The sequence below is a fragment of the Geotrypetes seraphini genome, chromosome 13 (assembly GCF_902459505.1).
Source record: "Geotrypetes seraphini chromosome 13, aGeoSer1.1, whole genome shotgun sequence".
NCBI classification, from domain to species: Eukaryota; Metazoa; Chordata; class Amphibia; order Gymnophiona; family Dermophiidae; genus Geotrypetes; species Geotrypetes seraphini.
Genome location: NC_047096.1, coordinates 10,737,629 through 10,759,177, shown reverse-complemented (window position 1 = coordinate 10,759,177; position 21,549 = coordinate 10,737,629). Strand labels below are relative to the sequence as shown.

The window sequence follows — 21,549 nt, the reverse complement described above, 5'->3', positions numbered from 1 at the left end:
CAGCGATTTCTCTACGCAAGCTGATGTAATTTGGGGGGGAGGAGCCAGCAAGCTAAAAACCGCAAATAATCAAAACCGCGAATACGGAGGGAGAAGTGTATTTCTATAGTGCTACTAGATGTACGCAGCGCTGTACAGAGTCACAAAGAAGACAGTCCCTGCTCCAAAGAGCTTACAATCTAAACAGACAAGATAGGCAAACAGGATCTCATGGATACAGTTAAGGGGAACGGTTAATCTGTTACAATCAAGCCATTGTGACATCACGGATGAGGTTGGCTCTTATTGGTGGAATGAGGCATTGTGACATCACAATCTCAGCTCTGCTTCCCAAAGACTGAAACTCTTCACACTACTACGATGAATGACACTTCTCCCTCCGTATTCGCTGTGATAGGGGATTAACAGAACCGCAAATACAGAAAAACCGTGAATAACATGGTGGGAGACCTGGCCTGTTCCTGAAGGAGAGGCAAAACACGGTGAAGAAAGTGCCGGGAATCGGCAATTTTCTCTGTAAACGCTTGGAATCAGCGATTTCTCTACGCAAGCTGATGTAATTTGGGGGGGGGAGGAGCCAGCAAGCTACAAACCGTGAATAATCGAAACCGCGAACGCTGAAACCGCGAATACGGAGGGAGACGTGTAATGAGGTTGGCAGAAGATAGGATGTGCAGCAGAGTCTTACACAGATTGCAGGGGGGGGGGGAGAGAGGCAGTTCAGCAGGAGACCTGTTAGAAGTACATGAAGCCTGTGCTCTGAGACGAAGGGGGCGAAGCTTGAAGAATTGTGGATCTGGCCTCTGATGCAATGGCTGATCTCAGCCAGAGGTTTGGACCATGTGCTCCCACAACAAAAAACATCGCACGTGTACGTTTCTGTTTTGAAAGAGTTCAGCAGCTCCCAGTGATGGGATTGACTGCAACAGTAGCAGAGTTATGGGATAAATGTCATATATCACAGGCTCCAGTGATTCTCTCTCGGGTGTGGCTTTCAACACACCCATGCAACCTGGTAATTCTAAAAGTTTACACCTTGATGGTTTCAGTGCTAATAAAGTTCCCTCTCACTGGTTTGAGAGAATTTAGGACACTCCTGTTGTTGTATTCAACTTTTTCGGAGGCACTGGTGGTCCTCAAAGTCTTCACGACACATTAAACTGCTTTGATCACGTCCTCCACAATAAATTCTAGAGCTGGTAATTATGCATTGAGTGAAAAATAATTTCCCCCCTCTTTGTTTTAAAGCTAATGCTATGTAATTTCGTGGTGTGTTCTCTAGTCTCTCTCTGATTTTTGAAAGAGTAAACAGTTGATTCGCCTTCACCCCTTCCATTCCGCTCAGGGTTCAGTTGATCTCTATTGGCCATCTTTCTCCAGGCTGGAGTATCTTAACCTCTTTAGCTTGCCTCATATAAGAGTCGTTCCATCCCTATTTCTCTCTCTCTCTCTCTCTTTCTCCAACCCTCCTCCCCCACAGGGTGCTTCTCTCTGTCTCTAACTCCTTCCAAGCCCTAATCCCCACCCTGCAGTTGCCCTTCTCTCTCCTTTCAACCTCCTCTCCTACTGTTTCTGTCTCTCCTCTCCCATTCAGCACTACCCTACTCCATGCTCTTCTCTCCTGCACTCTTTCCTTTCCATAATGCTTCTCCAGCCATCCCTTCCTACCTCCATGCTGTTCACCAGCCCCCTCTTCCATCCCTTCCTCCTTCCATGCTGTTTGTCCACCCTCCCTCCATGCTGTTTGTCCAGCCCCCTCTTCCATCCCTTCCTCCTTCCATGCTGTTTGTGCAGCCCCCCTCACTCCCTCCCTCCCTCCATGCTATTTCTCCAGTTCCCTACCCCCCCCCCCTCTGATGCTGCTTCCCCCTCATGATCTCTTTGTCTCCCGAGTCCCTCTTCGCTGGACGACTGCTGTAATTTAATCTTCGGGCAGCCAGCGGCAGCAGCAACGAGGTGAGCCGGCTACTTCCAGCCTGCCCTGGAAGATGCCTCTCTACAGCGACTTTCTGTTCCCGCATAGGCAGGATATGTCCGGGGTTTCATGGACACCTGGTAGCCCTAAGTTATGCCAATATTCAGCACTGACCGGTTAAGTGCTTAGCGGCCAAAGAAAGGCCTGATATTGGTGCAGCCTATTGTAGCCACTAAACATAGCTGGGTTTAGTGCTGAATTTCTGAGCCTATCCAGCTGTGTTGCGCAATATAGCCAGTTGGTGGCTAACCACCAACTGCAAATATTCAGCAGGCGATAACCAGTTATCTTTCACTGAATACCTAGAGCAGTGTTCTTCAACCGCCGGTCCGCGGACCAGTGCCAGTCCACAGAAATTTCCTGTCGGTCCACAGGGCCAGCACGTGCATCAGGCCCAAAACAGTGTTCTTCAACCGCCGGTCCACGGTGCGATCGATGCGGCGTTATCTTCGAGCCAGCTCCCTCTTCCTCACTGATTCAGTGCACAAGGAGGGAAAAAAAAGACCTCATCGGGGTCGGCAGACTTCACTATACCCACAGTCTAATCACAGGGCCAAAAAAAACCCTCCTCCATCCAATGAACATTATTTGCATTTGTTCAATATGAGAAAATTTTTTAGTAAATTAGAGAAGCGCTTACCATAACTTTAAGCTAATCCCAACGGGGCGCTACCGTTTCACGGCTGGCTTCGTCAGGGGAAAACCCGTGCTTCAGCTGCAACAGTATCAACGCGTCGTGCAATACATTGCCTTAACATAAATCTAAGCCTGACGCTGGCGCCCCGTTGGGATTAGCTTAGGGCTCCTTTTACTAAGCTGCATTAGCGGTTGTAGCTACGTGGCTAGAACTAACGCCAGATCAATGCTGCCATTAAGGTGTAGCGCGGGCAGCAATTTGGCACGCGCTATTCCGTGCGTTAAATCCCTAACGCAGCTTAGTAAAAGGAGCCCTTAAAGTTAAGTGCTACTCTAATTTACAAAAATTTTTCTCATATTGAACAAATGCAAATGATGTTCATTGGATGGAGGAGGGTTTTTCATTGGATGGAGGAGGGTTTTTCATTGGATGGAGGAGGGTTTTTCATTGGAAGGAGGAGGGTTTTTCATTGGATGGAGGAGGGTTTTTCATTGGATGGAGGAGGGTTTTTTTTGGACCTGTGATTTTAAGAAGACTGAGAATAGTTCAAAACGCTGCAGTTCGATTGATATTTGGTCTGAAGAAGAACGACCACATTAGTCCATATGATCGATTATTGCATTGGCTAGCGTTGGAAGCAAGAATACTATTTAAGATTTCTTGTATTTGTTTTAAGCTGATTTCAGGAGAGTCTCCAATTTATTTGTGCCCTCACTTAGAATTTTATAGACCATCAGGGATTACGAGAAGTTCCAGTTTTATTTACCTATCCTAAGCCAAATGGTGTCAGATATTAGTGTTCCAGGCAGGCAAATTACAACGTTGGCTCGGTGAATGTCTTCATTACACTGACAAAATGCACCTTGATAGTAAACCACTTGTATTGTAACCCACTTGCATCCCACGTACTGACATAAGAACATAAGAAGCGCCATCTCTGGAACAGACCCTAGGTCCATCAAGTCCGGCGATCCGCACACGCGGAGACCCCGCCAGGTGTACCCTGGCATAGTTTTGGTCCCCATATCGCTCCAAGCTTCTCGTAAACAGAAGTGCATCTAGCCTACCCCTACCCATGTCACTTCATGCCACTCATAAGGAGATGTACATCTAACTTACCCTTAAATCCTAGAATGGTGGATTCCGTAATTACTTCTTCTGGGAGAGCATTCCAGGTGTCCACCACTCGTTGTGTGAAGCAGAACTTCCTGATATTTGTCTTGAACTTGTCCCCCCAAAATATATCTTTACTGTAACCCACTTGTATCCCATGTACTGACTAAACATATCTTTATTGTAAACCATTTCTATCCCATGTACTGTCAAATGTATCTTTATTGTAAACCGCTACGAACTTCACAGTATAGCGGTATAAAAGAAATAAATTATTATTATTATTATTATGTCTTACTGTTCTTTTCGGAAATTAGTAAAGTCTGCTTTGTTTGACAAATTTATCCCATAATTAGGTCTTTTTAACATTGTAATTACTTTATTAACTTTTAATCCTGATTTTATCCTATGATATGGATGTACTTCACTGATTGTTCAGTTTCTTATGGTGTAAACCACCTAGAACTCTTGGGTAATGGCGGTATAAAAGAATACATTTTTTATTTTTATTATTATTATTAGACAGTGGGTTGCTGTGGCAGTACTAGGTTTAGTGAAATCCGCCGACCCCGATGAGGTCTTTTTTTTTTTTCTCCTTAAATAAAAGTAAAAAATTTAAGTCAGGATTAACATAAATGTAGTGATTCCATCTTGTTAATTACTAATATACGACACTGTGCTATTTGGCACTTTAATGAGAGCTAAAAGTCAAATATCATCTCACAATAACAAATTTCTCTTTATTATGACAGGGGTTGCCATACAGCTTATTTTAAGGAATTGTTAAAACTGGGATGGATTAACCTATACCTTTTGGTGGGAGTCTCTGTGTCACGTCTTTAAAATGGAACGTATTATAGCTATAGAACGGGGGCATTATAAGAAGTTTCTGGATATTTGGGAGCCATTGACAAAATTTTACAAAGAGTGATTGTTGAATTTGGCCCTTGATCATGCACGTCCAGGGTGGGGGCTGGAAAATATTTTTTATTTTTAATTTGAGTGCAATTTTTTAATATGAAGATGGGGGGGTGATATATGTATTTGTCATGGATTACAATTTTGATTAAATGTAGGTGCTATTATAGTGTAATATGATTGTATAATATGTTGCACTTATTTTTGGCTTGAAAATGAATAAAGATATTTTTTTTTTTTAATTACTCTCTTTGCTGGTTGGGCACCACTTGTGTTTATCTTGTGATATATTTTTGTGGGCCCGTTGTTACTCCGAATTTTTTTGTTGTTGTATAAATACTATTTAACCAGCCCTGAGCCATTCTTGGCTGGTTACCGGTAAATTGTTTTTGAATATTTGGGGGAGGGGGGATTGTGTTTATTCACATTTGAAAACAAGGACTCCCTGATGCACGCAAGAAACACAGCCTTGTCGGGTCGACAGTAAAACTCGTAACCGGAGTGTGGCTCCAGTGACGACGTTATCCCTCTGGACCATCTCCGTTTTTAGCTGTTTCTGTTCTCGGGGCAACGTTTTTGCTCTTTTTCTTGTTTTTCTTCAGATTGGAGGCTGCGCCGTGTACATCGGCGTCCTGGGGCCTCACTGTGGTTTATTCATCCCAGGCCTCGTGCCCTTCAAAGATCATCCCCAGCTGTAATAAGGCCAAGGCCTTCCAGGAACATAGTAGGGGAGGATTAGATAAAAAAAAAAGACAGCATGACGAACTTCAGACTAGCAAGAAAAATAAATGCAAGGATATGGACTTTGCAAAAAAGGAAAGCCTGCCTGGAAACCGTCGGACACTAAAGCCTATCCCATGTTTGAGTACAGTTGGATCAGAAGAGACATTGTTTGCATGCCTTGCATAATCTTTCAGATTGAAATTTCATCTTTCTTGCAATTGTTATCGCCTGTTTACTGAGCGTTCAATACAAACAGTTTATGAGGCTGAGTGATGCCCTAGGGCTCTCGTGCCACGAGTTCTCAAAGATTATGCACGGGGCATGCCTGGGCACCACTTCTATGAGAGACCGCCAGCCGAAAATAGGTAAAAGCCAGATCTGACACATTCCACGTTTCAGAGAGCTGCCAGACCTGCAGCTTCTGGGGGATTTGAAGGATCTGGCTTTTACCTAGCTCTCTGTCAGGGAAGACTACGTTGCAGACGGTGATTCGGTAGAGGGCGCTCTTCCTTCTGAAACCGTACTAAAAGCCCACGCTGCGGTATCTTTATTTTAAGATTTGATATACCGCCTCTCCTTTGTCAGATCTAAGCGGTTCACAATTTCATAAAAACACATTCAAATTAAGAAAGGAGCTCCCATCAATGTAAAGACCTCCAACATACATACCAACCCCCTACTCGTTCAATCAGTCTTTCTGAAGTACGAAGCTCTACCATTATTGTTCTGATAGGATCATAACTGAAAAGCCTACTTAAAGAAATACTTGTATGCCTTCAAATTAGCTTTAAACTTCTTATGTGATCATTTTCCTCTTAACTCCCAGTGAAGCATATTCCACAATGATGGTGCAAGCCAGAAAAAAAGCTCTTTTTTGTGGCCACCCAGTGAGCCTTGGAAAGTGGAGGTGTTACCAACCTGAAGTCCTGGAAAAACCTCAGGCACTGTGTTGGTGTATGCAATGTGGTCCACCTTTGAAGGTAAGGTGGTTGATGTTCCCTGAGTGATTTATGGGCTAAACAATGTATCTTTAAACATACCACTGTCTTTTGAGATGATACCAAACCAAATCGTTAGGGGCACACTTCGCTTGGAGTCACCAATATCCTGTCCTCTAAGTCAGTACAGAAAGCTCAGACTTCATGTAAAGGTGCCTAGGGTGTCCTATTTGAGGTGAACCAAGGTATTGACTAGTATCCATGCAGGTTTGCATGCCATCAAGTAACACAACTGTTCACAAGAACATAAACATTGCCATACTGGGACAGACTGAAGGTCCATCAACCCTGGTATCATTTTTCATCTCTATCTGTTAAGTTGTGATACTGAATAGAGTGGAAAGGGTAAATGTTAATTGCTTGTTCACTCTTTCCAAAAATCCTAAGACTAGGGGGCATGTGATGAACCTACTAAGTCGTAGATTTAAAATAAACCAGAGAGAATATTTCTTCACACGACGTGTAATTAAACTCTGGAATTTGTGGCAGGAGAATTTGGTGAAATCAGTTAGCTTAGCGGAGTTTAAAAAAGGTTTGGCTAATTTCCTAAAAGAGAAGTCCATAGGCCATTATTGAGATGGCTTTGGGGGAAATCCACCGCTTATTCCTAGGATAAGTAGCATAAAATCTGTTTTACTACTTGGGATCTAGCTAGGTACTTGGGAAACAGGATACTGGGCTTGATGGACCTTCGGTCTGTCCCAGGATAGGAATTCTTATGGGAGCAGAGTGTAGGACAATCAAGCCATTGTGACATCACCGATGAGCTGGACTCTTAGGCATTGGTGGAATGAGGCATTATGACATCACAATGCCAGCTCTGGAATGTTGCTACTCTTTGGGTTTTTGCCAGGTACTAGGGACCTGGGTTGGCCACTGTTGGAAACAGGACCCTGGGCTTGATGGACCTTCGGTCTGTATGGCAATTCTCATGTTCTTATTTCACGTGTAACGTCTGCTTATTCAGACACCAGCAGCAAAAGAGGTCAGAGTGGGATGTTAGCCCAGAGCTCCATTCTGTGCTCAGGTGAAATATGGACCACTTGGGGAAAGTCCAGCATGATGTTCAGTTTCCCTGGACGTCCATGAGATCCTTCTAGCGCATGGCCACTAGGATGATCTTGGGGGCTTAAGGATTTCTCATACGAGGACAGGCTGCACAGATTGCGGCTCTACTCTCTCGAAGGGCGTAGGGAGAGGGGAGACATGATTGAGACGTTTAAGTACATCACTGGCCGCATAGAGGTGGAAGGCAACATTTTCTCTTTCAAGGGTCCGTCGGCCACAAGAGGACATCCGCTGAGAATCAGGGGGCGGGAAATTTCATGGGGATACCAGGAAGTACTTCTTCACAGAAAGAGTGGTAGACCCTTGGAACAAACTCCCAGAGCAGGTGATCGCGGCCAGCAGCATACAAGATGTTAAAAATAAATGGGATGCCCACGTCGGATCTTTACGAGGGCAGTGTAGAGGTGATGCCACCTGTGAGCAACCCCTTAGGAGGTTGTTAGGGGAGGGTTAATGGAGTGGGCAGACTTGATGGGCTATGGCCCTTTTCTGCCATCATCTTCTATGTTTCTATGCTGAGAACTTGGAAAGAATGACCAAGGAGGGGGTGAGAAAAGGAAGACAATAGCATTTTCCACAACTAGACTACGGTTGGTTCTGTTTTTGTTCCTGAAGATTTGATTTCTTTTCCCAAACAAAAGCCGATCTTTCCAGCAGAAGGAGATGGCAGAGTTCATGAGATCGCAGTTCAGGATGCCTGACATTCAACCATGTTGCAAGGAATTCTGTAAATGAAAACCACGTGCGAATACTTCCAAAAGCAGACGGTGCAAATAATGCAGTCCATGCGGCAGTGTGCCTGGATCGACACTGATACCTTTTTTTTTTTTTATAAGTTACACCTACTTTTTAGTGATTATTAAGTAAACACAGTCTTAGGGAGACCATTTTCAAAAACACACAAGCAAGTACACAGTCATTTACAAGCGTAACGTAGAGGGGCATTTTTGATTATGACTTCTAAGGGCTCCTTTTACAAAGGTGCGCTAGCGTTTTTAACGCACGCACTGGATTAGCGCGCGCTATAGCGCACGCTAGCCGAAAATCTACCGCCTGCTCTAAAGGAGGCGGTAGCGGTTAGTGCACGCGGCAATTTAGTGCGCGCTATTCGGCGCGTTAAGGCCCTTTGTAAAAGGAGCCCTAAGTCTGAATTTGGGCGTTTTGTGAAGTACGTCCAAAAATCAGCTAGAGAAAATGGTCATTTTCGAAACCACAAAACATCTTCCCCCCCCTCCCTCCAGAAAAAAAGAAAATGACCTTTCTAGAAATGCTCACCCTTAGGCCGTCTAACGTTTTTTTTTTACCATTTTTGAAAAAGTTAACTTCCACATGAAAAACGCACCACAAAAGCCATTAGGATGTAGGAGGGGCCAGTATTTATTTTTTTTTTAGTTCAATAAATTTTATTGAAGGTTTTCAAGTAAATTTATAAGTCTTGAAACATTAAGTCAGGATAATAAATTCTGTAACAAATGGTCTCATTCAAGGAAGCAATGTCTGTTAATAAGTCTACCCGCATACTCCGCAACTCAGAAATCAAATCTCAGTTGGTCAGTAACCTCCTCTATCTAGGGGGAAAAAATGATTTTCATGCAAATTGTTCAATATTTAAATGATCTGGAAAAGATTATCTGGTTGATCACTATTCTGAATTTAGGGTTGAAAGAGGGTACAGAGCCTGATCAGAACTGAATTCTGAAGGTGCTGAGCAGTGGCGTTGGGAAAGGGGGATGGTCCGCCCCAGGCGCGATCTTTGTAAGGGTGCAGGCACACATCTCTCCCCATTCTTTCCTGACCCCCCCTCCTTCTGCGCTCAAGCCACCCCTTCTCTTCCCTCGTACTTCTTTAATTTTTCCTGTGCAAGCAGCATTATGAACTTGCTGCCCGCGCCGGTGTCGCCTCTCTCCGACCCCCACACCTAGGAAGTGACGTCGTAGGGATAGCCAACACGACGCGGGCAGCATGCTCGTGATGTTGCTCGCACCTGGAGAATTACAAAGGTACGGGGGAAGAGAAGGGGGCGCACGCGAAGCAGGAGCAGGTTGGGAAGAAGCAGGGGGCAGAGCAGAGGACGGGGAGGGGCGCCTCTCACCCTCGCTACGTCACTGATTCTGGGGGATCTAATTTTACTAGATACGATTGAAAAGACTAGATACAATAAATTATTTGCTGTTGTTCGATCAACCACTTTCTGTGGAAATAGTACATCTTTTTTCCACACACTATTATCGGTGAAAGAATGGCAAAACGCGTGTGCTTTGTTTGGTAGCAATGGTGTCAAACGGCATAAGGTATGTCCATTGTAGAGCACAGTACAGGCAAAAAAGCACAAAGGGCTTCGGTGAACATGGATTTGTGTTTCTTGAGCCAACGCGAGACTCGTTTCGGCGTACAACGCCTGAATCGGGGATCTGCTAGTGAGCAAAATACGATGACCAAACTTCGGGGATCAGAATCGGTCCTAAAGCCCGAGCACAGAGTCCTGGGTTGCTTGAGTTAATCGTATGTTGCTCATTGGCCAAACCCTGATGCAGGCGCTGTATGGTGAAACACAGCTCGTGTTGGGTCAATAAACACAAAGCCATGTTCACTGAGGCCCTTTGTGCTTTATTTTTTTTTTTTTTGCTGTATTGTGTTTTGGTATGCTCAGTCCCTGTCTGTGCTGGTCCCTGTCTTTGCAAACCACAGCCCACCCCTTTGGCCTATATCGCAGGGTTAGCCTAACTTGACAGTTTTTTAAACATTTTTTTTTCACTTGTTTCTTCCTGTCTTTATTTATCCTCTTCTTTCAAATTACAGCTGTGTATCGAGCAAAGATTGAACGGTTTATGTTGAATATTCTCATGGAGAAGCCCTTGGCTCTGCGATTCTGCCTCTTCCCTGACAGTATTTTTGTTGCTCTAGACGCCGGGACTTTCTCTCAAAAGTCCCCGAACAGAGGAATGAAGCTGTTCGGTGTTTCCAATTTCAAGGAGATTTGGTTTCCACCAAAACTGAAACTGATATAATAGAAGCACCTCATAAAATTGCTAGAAGGGAGATAGGCCCCACTCTGAAGCCTGCTGCATTCCACGACAGGCCCTATTACCACACTACACAAGAAAAAGAGAAGCTGTTTTTTATTGGCCTTGTAGTACGTGTGACATGGTTCCTGAAACGGGGCTGGTGTTTGCTTAACATTGGTCTTCTCAACTGCATCTGTTAACAAGTTGATACGCCAAAGTGGGTCAAAGGGTTATTTCTAATTTCTGCTTTCCAGCCAGGTGGAGTGGAGGGTTCTGCAAACTCCTGGAACTGATCTTGCCCCCGAGTCAGTTTGTTAAAAGTGCAGTGTTAGTTTTATGAAAAACAGATCTTTTCCCACCTCCTGAACTCTAGATAGTAAAGACTCGGGGGCAGGTAGGGTAAAGGGTAGGATGACAACCCTTCTCCAAATGACTAGCATGGTAGCAAGAATCTTTCTGGGACTTAATACCGATGCAATAAGTTTTAAAAGAGAGCTGGTTAACCCCACGATAACTGAGGTTTCAATCTCCAGTTTCAAACTAGCCTCATTAAAAGAATGGCCTTCCTTATAATCTCCACGTAGTCTCATTTTTCAAAACATTCCACCACTCCCTATAGGAAACAGTGTATCTCAGACAGTTTATTAAACATTATTTATCAAATTTTTGAAGACATTCATCCAAGGTGACGTGTAGCAAGCAATATGGTTATGTTTATTAAAAACGTTATATACTGCATAATAGCCAAAGAGGATCCAAGCAGTTTACAATCCATGTTGGAAAACTATTTAGAAAAGAACTATGCAAAAACAGAAAAGGGTAAAAGAGAAAAAAAAAGAACCTTTTTTTTTCCAAATACATAAAATTCTATGACTATCAAATATCAATAATAAAAATTAACTAATTAATGCAAATCAAAACTATTTAAAATAAATAAATCCATGACTCCATAAATACAGATTGCAATCCCAAACTCATTTCTTCAATTTGAAAAAGCCAATTGAAAAAAATGTGCTTTTAGATGTCTTTTTAGATAACTTGATATGGGCAATTTACTATTTTATAGGGACTAAGAACATAAGAAGTTGCCTCCGCTGGGGCAGACCAGAGGTCCATCCTGCCCAGCGGTCCGCTCCCGCGGCGGCCCATAAGGCCACTGCCTGAACAGTGGTCTCTGACTAATTTTGTAATTTACCTCTAATCCTGTCCCTATAACCTTACCTGTCCTCCTATCTGTACCCTTCAATCCCTTTGTCCTCCAGGTACCTGTCCAGACCTTCTTTGAAGCCCTGTAGCGTACTTCTGCCTATCACATCCTCCAGCAGCGCGTTCCATGTATCCACCACCCTCTGGTGGATGTATCCATGTATCCACCACCCTCTGGGTCTTCAACCAAAGGAAGCTTGACAGGTTAACAATAAATAATAAAAACTAAACTGAAATACAAGAGAGTTAGTTTTCAAAATGTTTAGCGAATAAAAAAGTTTTTAGAAGTTTACGGAAGAGTTGGAAGGAACTGGGACACCTCAAAATTAGGGGAAGTTCATTCCATAGTTGGGGAAATTTAAACGCCAGAGAGCTGCTAAAATTCTTAACTCCTTGAATTCCTTTCCTAGAAGGAAGAGAAAGTTTAAATCGATGAATGCTTCTCGCATATGAAAATCTATAAACATTCCATAGCAAAGGAGCAAGAGGAGCAAAGATACCATGTCAAATCTTAAAAACAATACGTAAACACTTAAACTGAATTCTAAAATAAACCGGGAGCCAATGGAGAGGGTATCACGACCAGGACGAAGGAAGTCATCCTGCCACTGTATCGTGCAATGGTGCGCCCGCATCTGGAATACTGTGTCCAGTACTGGTCACCGTACCTCAAGAAGGACATGGCGGTACTTGAGGGAGTCCAGAGAAGAGCAACTAAGCTGATAAAGGGTATGGAAAATCTCTCATATACTGACAGACTAAAAAAGTTGGGGCTGTTCTCCCTGGAGAAGCGGAGACTTAGAGGAGATATGATAGAAACCTTCAAGATCCTGAAGGGCATAGAAAAAGTAGACAGGGACAGATTTTTCAAATCATGGGGAACCACAAGTACAAGGGGGCACTCGGAGAAATTGAAAGGGGACAGGTTTAGAACAAACGCTAGGAAGTTCTTTTTCACCCAGAGGGTGATGGATACATGGAATGCGCTTCCGGAGGCTGTGGTAGGCAGGAGCACGTTACAGGGCTTCAAAGAAGGTTTGGATAGGTTCCTAGAGGACAAAGGGATTGATAGGAGTAGAGGTACCCCTGGGTTGGCCACTGTTGGAAACAGGACACTGGGCTTGATGGACCTTCGGTCTGTATGGCAATTCTCATGTTCTTATTTCACGTGTAACGTTTGCTTATTCAGACACCAGCAGCAAAAGAGGTCAGAGTGGGATGTTAGCCCAGAGCTCCATTCTGTGCTCAGGTGAAATATGGACCACTTGGGGAAAGTCCAGCATGATGTTCAGTTTCCCTGGACGTCCATGAGATCCTCCTAGCGCATGGCCACTAGGATGATCTTGGGGCTTAAGGATTTCTCATACGAGGGACAGGCTGCACAGATTGCGGCTCTACTCTCTCGAAGAGCGTAGGGAAAGGGGAGACACGATTGAGACGTTTAGGTACATCACTGGCCGCATAGAGGTGGAAGGGGTACAGATAGGAGTAGAGATAGGTTATAGGGATAGGATTAAGAGGTAAGTTATAGAAATAGTCAGGGACCACTGCTCAGGCAATAGGCCTGATGGGATGGACCTCTGGTCTGCCTCAGCGGAGGCAACTTCTTATGTTCTTATGAGAGAGAAAAACAAACTGAGACAGCTGCAGAGCTGTTCAAATTACACTGTTCCCCCCGCAAATTTGCGGTTTGCGGTTTCACTCGTTCGCAGTATTCTCTGAGCATACCGCAAGTGATTTCCTTCACTCGCCGGCACTCCAGCTGCCCTCTCCTGCCTCCCCAGGTGAAAAACCGTATTCACGGTTTTTTGATATTCGCGGGGGTTCCTGGAACCCCCGCGAATATCGGGGGACTACTGTACATTCTATATCACTGGGGAAAATGGTTCCTAATCTAATCTAGGATTTGTGGATTGCTCTCTGCCTATAAAGGATCAAGGCGATTTAGCCGTACATAGGACAAGAAAGTACAAATAACAAAGATATCAAAAACAACAACAAGCTTTTCTGAACATGGGACACAGTCATGTATATTATTTGCATATTGGACTTGGGTTGGGGAAAGGAGATTGACAATAGTTAAGTTTCCGAGTTTTATTTAAAAATTTGATAAAACGCTTATATAAAATTTTCAAAGCGATGCACATCAATAAAAATACATAGATGAAACAAATAATAGACTTTAAACATGACAAAACTAGAAGGCAGGGCAAATGGGAAGGACTACAATTTTTAAAAGGATGGGGTTGCTGGTAACCCAAAGTTTAATCCTCAGGAATTAGTTAACAATGAAAGGATGTAATTCATGGGGGTAAATGAATTTCCAAAGGCGTCATTAAAGAGAAAGCATTTCCGGGAACTCTTAAATTTCTCTACTATCGTTTCTTCTCTTAGATGGGTAGGGAGATGAATCCATTGAAGGGGGGCTGTTACCGAAAAGATTTCGTTTTCGCTTTGTATTTATAAACCTTCAAGGAGGGGATTGTAAGAAGATGCTGATTAGAGTGGCTCTGGGGAGAAGGGGGGGTGGACTCCGGGGGTGTGAGAAAGATCGCTGAGCAGACTGGTTTTACAGTTCATCTCCAGTGTTTTAAGGGGGGAGGAATTATTCATTTCTGCACATCTTGGCATGTGTTAAAATACAAAGCTGAAATGCAAATAAATCGTTTTCTGTTATTTCAACTTAGAAATGATGCAAAAGGACAACAACAATTGTCACTGATGTGTTCCATGTTGCGTATGACTGCACATCCATAGGGACCAACTGGCACTCGGTGGCCTAGTAGGGGAGGGGGCAGTCCGTCCCGGGCGCCATCTTGGTGAGGATGGTGGCACCCCCGCTCCTTCCCACTCTTCCTGGCATGAGCAGTGATTCCATCCTGCTGCTCGAGCCGCATCGGCTCTCCCTCTTGGGTCCCGCACTTCTGGGTCCCGCACCTAGGAAGTGACGTCGGGGAGAGTCGACGTGGGCAGTGACTTGACGATGCTGCCCCTGCTGGGGAAGTTAAAAACTGTGGGGAAGGAGCGGGCAGGCGGAGAAGGGAGCAAGGGAGGGGCGCCTCTCACCCTCACTACACCACTGCTGGCGCTCACTTGCCATCATCTGCTTTGTTGATTTTCTTGATGTCTGCACATTTCTTACCTTATATACTGTTTGATCCATGCAAGCTTTGTCGCGTGCTGTCTCTCTTCCTATCGCAATAACCATGTCTGAGCTGTAACTTAAGGATTTTAACTACAAAAAAATCCAACGGAGGAGAACTAATAGCATAGGAAAAAAGGAAAAAGTCTCCCCTCGCCCAAATGGGTACTACTAGGCTTGATGGACCATTGGTCTTATCCAGTAAAGCTATTCTTATGTTCTTATGATTTGGTCAGGCTAATAGTGTAGCTGGGTGTAAATAAGATTTGGACACGTTTCTGGAGTCCCAAGTCCCTCGGCAAGTATTAACCAAGTAGACATAGAACCCATTATCTCTTGCTTCTGAGAATGAGTCTCTCCATGAAGATCTTGATACAGAAGGCTTGACTTCTTTGAAGGTGTGTATAAGCATTTGGGTAATCGTGAGCCGGTTGATATAGTGTATCTGGATTATCAGAAAGCATTTACAATATAATGCAGAAAATACCGGCATGGCAGGGAAAGAAGTAATACATAGAACAGATAAAATACATCAAGTTGAATATAAGGAACTTGATTGAAAAAATGAAGCAGAATGGATTAAGATACCAGCCTATCAAAGAGTTGAGTCTTTAACGATTTTCTAAAATCAAGATAGGAAGAAACCTCTAACAATTTTTCCAAGCCATACATTCAATTTAGCGGCTTGAAATAAGAGGGTTCTCTCAAGGAACTTCTGCCACCGAACCAACTGAGAATTTTGTTTTTGTTTTGTAAATGGGGAGCGTCCTCGGTCCCAGAGCCCGCAATGGAGAAACGCAGCCCCTAATGCTCAGCTGCCATAATCATACGCCCACCAGGGTATCAGTATGAAGCATCCTAGGACAACCCCAGTTTTTTAGCATGGTTTTTTTTTGAGGTTGTCCTAGGATGTTTCACATTGATACCCTGGTGGGCGTAGGATTGTGGCAGCCGAGCATTAGGGGCTGCGTTTCCCCATTGCGGGCTGTGGGACCGAGGACGCTCCCGTTTACCCAAAATAATTTTCTCAGTTGGTTCGGTGCCAGGATTGTCTCTGCCCCCTACCCATTTGGGCGAGGGGAGACTTTTTCTCTTTTGAGCTGTAACTAAGCAATCGCCAGATGCCACTTAGTGCATATGTTTTATTGTCATGTCTGTGGGCTCCTTTTACGAAGCCGCGCTAGGGTTTTTAGCGCGTGCTAACCCCCGCGCTAGCCCAAAAACTACCGCCTGCTCAAGAGGAGGCGGTAGCGGCTGGTGCGGGCAGCAAATTAGCGCGCGCTATTAAGTGCGTTAAACCGTTAACGCGGCTTCGTAAAAGGAGCCCTATACTGTAAATTATTGTCATGTCTATATTGTGATTTATGTAAATTATGTCATCTCTGTTCTGTCGAGATTATTATTGGATGTACTTTGTAACTGGTTCTGGGCTCCTTTTGGGAGGACGGGCTAAAAAATTGAATGAATGAATAAATAAATATGTAATTTTGTAAACCGCGTGTATTTATGCGGTATATAAATTTTTAAATAAATAGTACGGTTCATAGACAAAACCGCGGAAGACAAAGGCGCACGCCGACAACTGAGCGCAAGATGGAGGCGTCCGCCGAAGAAAATGACAGTTTTTAGGGGCTCCGACGGGGGTTTTTATTGGGGAGCCCCCCCACTTTACTTAATACAGATCACGGCGGCGTTGTGGGTGGTTTGGGGGGTTGTAACCCCCCTCATTATACTGTAAACTTAACTTTATCCCTGTTTTTAGGGAAAAAGTGAAGTTTTCAGTAAAATGTGGGGGGTTACAACCCCCCACAATGCCCCCACAACGCGGCGCGATCTGTATAAAGTAAAGTGGGGGGTTCCCCCCCACACACCCCCGTCGGAGCCCCTAAAAACTGTCATTTTCTTCGGCGCGCACCTCCGTGCTGTGCTCAGTTGTCGGCGCGCGCCTTTGTCTTCCGCAGTTTTGACCTGACATCAATAGTACTTCAGCAGTCCATTCCTTTATCAGCTGTGCTTATAACCATTTTTCTTCTTTCATCTGGGGTGGGGGATATAATTTGGAGGGGAAGGTAGGGGGGTAGAGATGGAATTAAGGGGGGTGTAGAAAAGAATGGATCAGTTCACATGGAAATTTAATTTGGAGGAACGATATAAATTTGTATGAAATATTATTATTGTGATTCTTATTGTAATTAATATATTTTTGTATTATCTTATTGTATTTCTCACTTGATTCTTTCAATAAAAATTGTTCTAAATTAACCATTTTTCTTATGTTCTTTCCTCAGGTACATAGAGTAATGTCCATGTTCTTCACTCTGATTATAGTTCTCCTGATTGGCACGCAGGCTGTACCAAAGATAGAGGAGAATGCTGCAGGGGGTACTGCAACAGAACCAACTATTCCACGTTCTCGCCGGACTAAAACGCCGCAGGGCTACAAAGAGGTTCAAGGCCCGTTCTCGCACCACCACGCCCACAGGAAGCAAGGCTGGCAGGGAGTAGCCCACGCGCACAACGTCACGGTGGACCCCAAACTCTTCAAAAAGAGGCGATTCCGCTCGCCCAGGGTCTTGTTCAGCACGCAGCCGCCTCCGCTGTCAGGGGATTTACAAAGCCCAGAGTACGCGGACGGCAACGACGCTCTCAACCGGACTAGCCGGGCCAAGCGGACCGCGCACCCCGTTGTGCATTTTGGGGAGTTTTCGGTCTGCGACAGCATCAGCATGTGGGTAGGCGAGAAGACCACCGCCACCGACATCAAGGGGAAGGAGGTGACCGTTCTGGGAGAGGTCAATATAAACAACAGTGTATTCAAGCAATATTTCTTTGAGACCAAGTGCAGGGAGTCCAAGCCGGTGTCCAGTGGATGCCGGGGGATTGATGCCAAACACTGGAACTCCTACTGCACCACCACTCACACTTTTGTGAAAGCATTGACGATGGAAGGCAAGCAGGCCGCCTGGAGGTTCATCCGCATTGACACTGCCTGCGTGTGCGTTCTCAGCAGGAAAACGGGACGATGCTGAGACCAAATGGATCCCCTCTCGCCCCTCTCCAGTCCCCTTCCCTACCTCAGCCTGTAAATTATTTTAAATTATATGGACTTGCATGGTATATTTATAGTTTATACAGTACAAAAGAAACCAAAAAATGCAAACAAAAAATGACAGAGTCTCATTATTTATTAAACTGTTTTGGAAACTTTCATTGTGTGCTTTATTGAACCGGCTTAGCTGATCCACAGGTTGAGTTTGTTCTGGCTTTAGCCAAGTGGGAAGAAACAGCCGTTAGATAATATAAGATGAAACTCAACCTAGGCACGTCGAAAGGGAGTTACACTATTATCGACAGCTTTTCCAAAATTACAAATATTTCAAAAAAAGTGGAGAAGAAAGACCTCCTTAAAATATTTTTCACCGTATCCAGCTACCAGCACTGAATTTGAGGCCCGCAGCAGTTATCTAGTTCTGGCCAAAATTTAGGAACTGTTTCTCATGGAGTCCTACTTACCCAGTAAGTTATTCTGGGAGTAGGCATAGATGCGTTTTGGGTGTACCCCAGCACTAACTGGATAGGGTCACAGAAGTCAGATTCTTGGGTCAATATTCCGCCAGTGGAGGTCAGTGTGGTTTTTTTTTTTTGCCGCCACCAGTAGCACTCCCAGAAAAAATAGACAGGGACAGATTTTTCAAATTAAGGGGATCAACAAGTACAAGGGGGCACTCAGAGAAATTGAAAGGGGAGAAGTTTAGAACAAACGCTAGGAAGTTCTTTTTCACACAGAGGGTGGTGGATACATGGAACGCGCTACCGGAGGATGCGATAAACAGGAGCATGCTACAGGGGTTCAAAGAAGCTTTGCATAGGTACTTGGAAGACAAAGGGATTGAGGGGTACAGATAAGAGTAGAGGTAGATTATAGGGATGGGATTAGAGGTAAGTTATAAAATTAATCAGGGATCACTGTTCAGGCACTGGGCCTGATGGGCCGCCGCGGGAGCGGACCGCTGAGCAAGATGGACCTCTGGTCTGACTCAGCGGGGGCAACTTCTTATGTTCTTATATCTGGTTATACATAGGCAAACAATGTAACCACTTATCTTATGAATGAGTTCTCAGAGAATAGTTAAGCTCCGGGAACGTGTTGCCAGAGGTTGTGGTAAGAGCGGATAGCGTAGCTGGTTTTAAGAAAGGTTTGGACAAGTTCCCGGAGGAAAAGTCCATAGTCTGTTATTGAGAAGAGACATGGGGGAAGCCTCTGCTTGCCCTGGATTGGTAGCATGGAATGTTGTTATTCCTTGGCCACCATGAGAATGGGCTACTGGGCTTGATGGACCACTAGTCTGACCCAGTTGGCTTTCTTATGTTCTTATGGAAGACATCTTATATAATAAAACCTAAGCGCAAATGCGCACTCCTACCTGCGTGATGCGTAGGTCCGTGGCAGGCAGGAGTGCGCATGCGCGCTTAGGGTTCTATTAGCATGGGACAACGGCCCCACACTCGTGGACCCCAAAGTAATGTTCTGCAGGTCTGGCCGGCTACTTTACACTCCCTGGCCGAAGTTATTTTTAAGTCCAAATCCGCAACAGACAGCGGGAGGGAGGGAGAAAGAAAGAAAGATAGACAGTGGAAGGGAGACAGAAAGAAAGGAAGAAAGACACAGGGGCAGGGAGAGAGATAGACAGAAAGAAAGACAGTGGGAGGGAGAGAGACAGAAAGAAAGACACAGGGGTAGGGAGAGAGAGACAGAAAGAAAGAGCGGGAGGGAGAGAGACAGAAAGAAAGAGACAGGGGTAGGGAGAGAGAGACAGAAAGAAAGAGCGGGAGAGAGAGAGACAGAAAGAAAGAGACAGGGGTAGGGAGAGAGAGACAGAAAGAAAGAGCGGGAGGGAGAGAGACAGAAAGAAAGAGACAGGGGTAGGGAGAGAGACAGAAAGAAAGACAGACAGACAGACATATATTCCAGCACCCGTTAATGTAACTAGTATGAAAATAATCCTCTGAAAACAACTTATGTGAAACAGTGTATACCTATGAGGTTATTTCATAAGAACATAAAAATAACCTTACTGGGTCAGACCCATGGTCCATCTAGCCCAGTATCCCGTCTACATGGCAACGTGACAGACGTGATTTTATATAGGACACCCATGTGCGATTTCTCAAAAGCCGCTTAGACGGTTGCTGAGACCGGGCCTCCTATCCAGAATCAGGCCCTAAATGTTTAAAGAGGGGTTTTTTTTTCTGCTTTGGATAATTCAGTGGAGGGTTTTTTTTCTGATTGGTTAGTCATATTTTGATGAAGTCTTTTTTTTCGCCTACTCAGGTGTTCAGAGCTCCAATTTCTCTGTCAAAAGCCAGAACTACAAATCATAGACTTAACTGAGATGAAAGCAGGACTGGCCCAGCTTGCCCTTAGGGTAGTCTTTCTTTCTCAAGCTAGTTCTGGCCTAGCTCCTCTGCGTTTCAGAATATTCATAATAAATATAGATCTGCGTGTGGTGGAGGCAGTGAAAATGCAGGAGACTCATCGTAACTCATTGTGGATATCCTGAAAACATGACTGGCTAAGGGGCACTAGGAGTGGTTTGAGAGTCACTGCCTCAGACAATGGATCTGTCCAGCCCGTCATAAGTTAATACTGTGAATCTCGTGGATGGAGCCTAGAACGGCAAGACAGGAATGCTGATGGCTTGTGCTCCCTCTTGCCCCGATGTTGTATGTGTGTGTGTGGGGGGGGGTGATGCATCGCGGCAGGAGAGATGCCTCAACTCTCCTACCGCGATGCCATCACTCCTCTACCGGAACTGTCGCGACCCGCAGCAGGAGAGATAGGGCATCTCTCCAGCCGCGGGTCGCGGCAGTTCGGGTAGAGGAGTGATGGCATCGCGGTAGGGGAGATGAGGCATCTCTCCTGCCGCGATGGTTGCGGTAGGTCGGTTGGCGGGCCGCTGAACCGATCGCGCCAGCGGCCATCAGCTCAGCGGCCCCTTTTTCGGCACTTAGACCTGGTTTGACTACATCTAACTCAAAAAGGTCTAAGTGCCGATTAGGCAACCTGTAACTGTTTTGGTTATACCTGTTGTACGCCCAGGTGTAGGTTGGCCCACCTCCTGCCCACTGCCCGTCCTTTCCCCTCCTCTAAACACATCTCTTTTCTCTCTGTGCGTCTAGAGGCAGGGAAAAGGCCTAAGCTGTTTTTAGATACGTCTAAAAACCAGCTTTGGTTATGGGTACTTGGACGATCAGGCTTTTTGATCATCCAAGTAGCCATTTAGGACACTTTTTAGACTTTTTTTTGGGGGGGGGGATTATTACCCCCTTAGCTTTTATAGGTCAAATGCATCTTTAAATAAGAAGGTCTTAAGATTGGATTTGAATCTTTCAAGGTTGAGTTCTCCCCGAAGGTGATTAGGCATTCAGTTCCAGAGTTGAGGGGTTGTAATGGAAAATATTGATGAGCGTGTGGTATCGTGGATTACCTGTTGTGGTGATGGTAGTTCATTGGGTTTGAGAGTGGAGTATCCCCACAATGAGCATGCATGAAAGATTTGCATGTTCATCGTGGATACATGAAAACCTGACCAACTTGGGAAACACTGGAGACACTTGGTATCAAATCTAAGAATACAAAGGAGTCATGGGGGGGAGGGAAGGGAGACTGCCAAGCTAAAAAAAACCCATGTATTCTGAAATGTACTACATGTTAAGCTGTCATAACCTTCCATTAGAAGACGGTGTAATAGTCTCTGGTGTAA

The 21,549-nt window shown here is 44.8% G+C and overlaps 1 protein-coding gene across 3 annotated transcripts in view; it reads left to right on the top strand.

Moving 5' to 3' along the window:
* Nucleotides 1-17,995, top strand: part of NGF (nerve growth factor) — a 63,567-nt gene extending 45,572 nt beyond the window's left edge. For all 3 annotated transcript variants that reach the window (XM_033917413.1, XM_033917414.1, XM_033917415.1), the window contains exon 2: nt 17,074-17,995. In XM_033917413.1, coding sequence (XP_033773304.1) covers nt 17,074-17,814 — 741 coding nt within the window. In that variant the 3' untranslated portion in view covers nt 17,815-17,995. The remainder of the gene's footprint in view (nt 1-17,073) is intronic.
* The last annotated feature ends 3,554 nt before the right edge of the window (nt 17,996-21,549 follow it).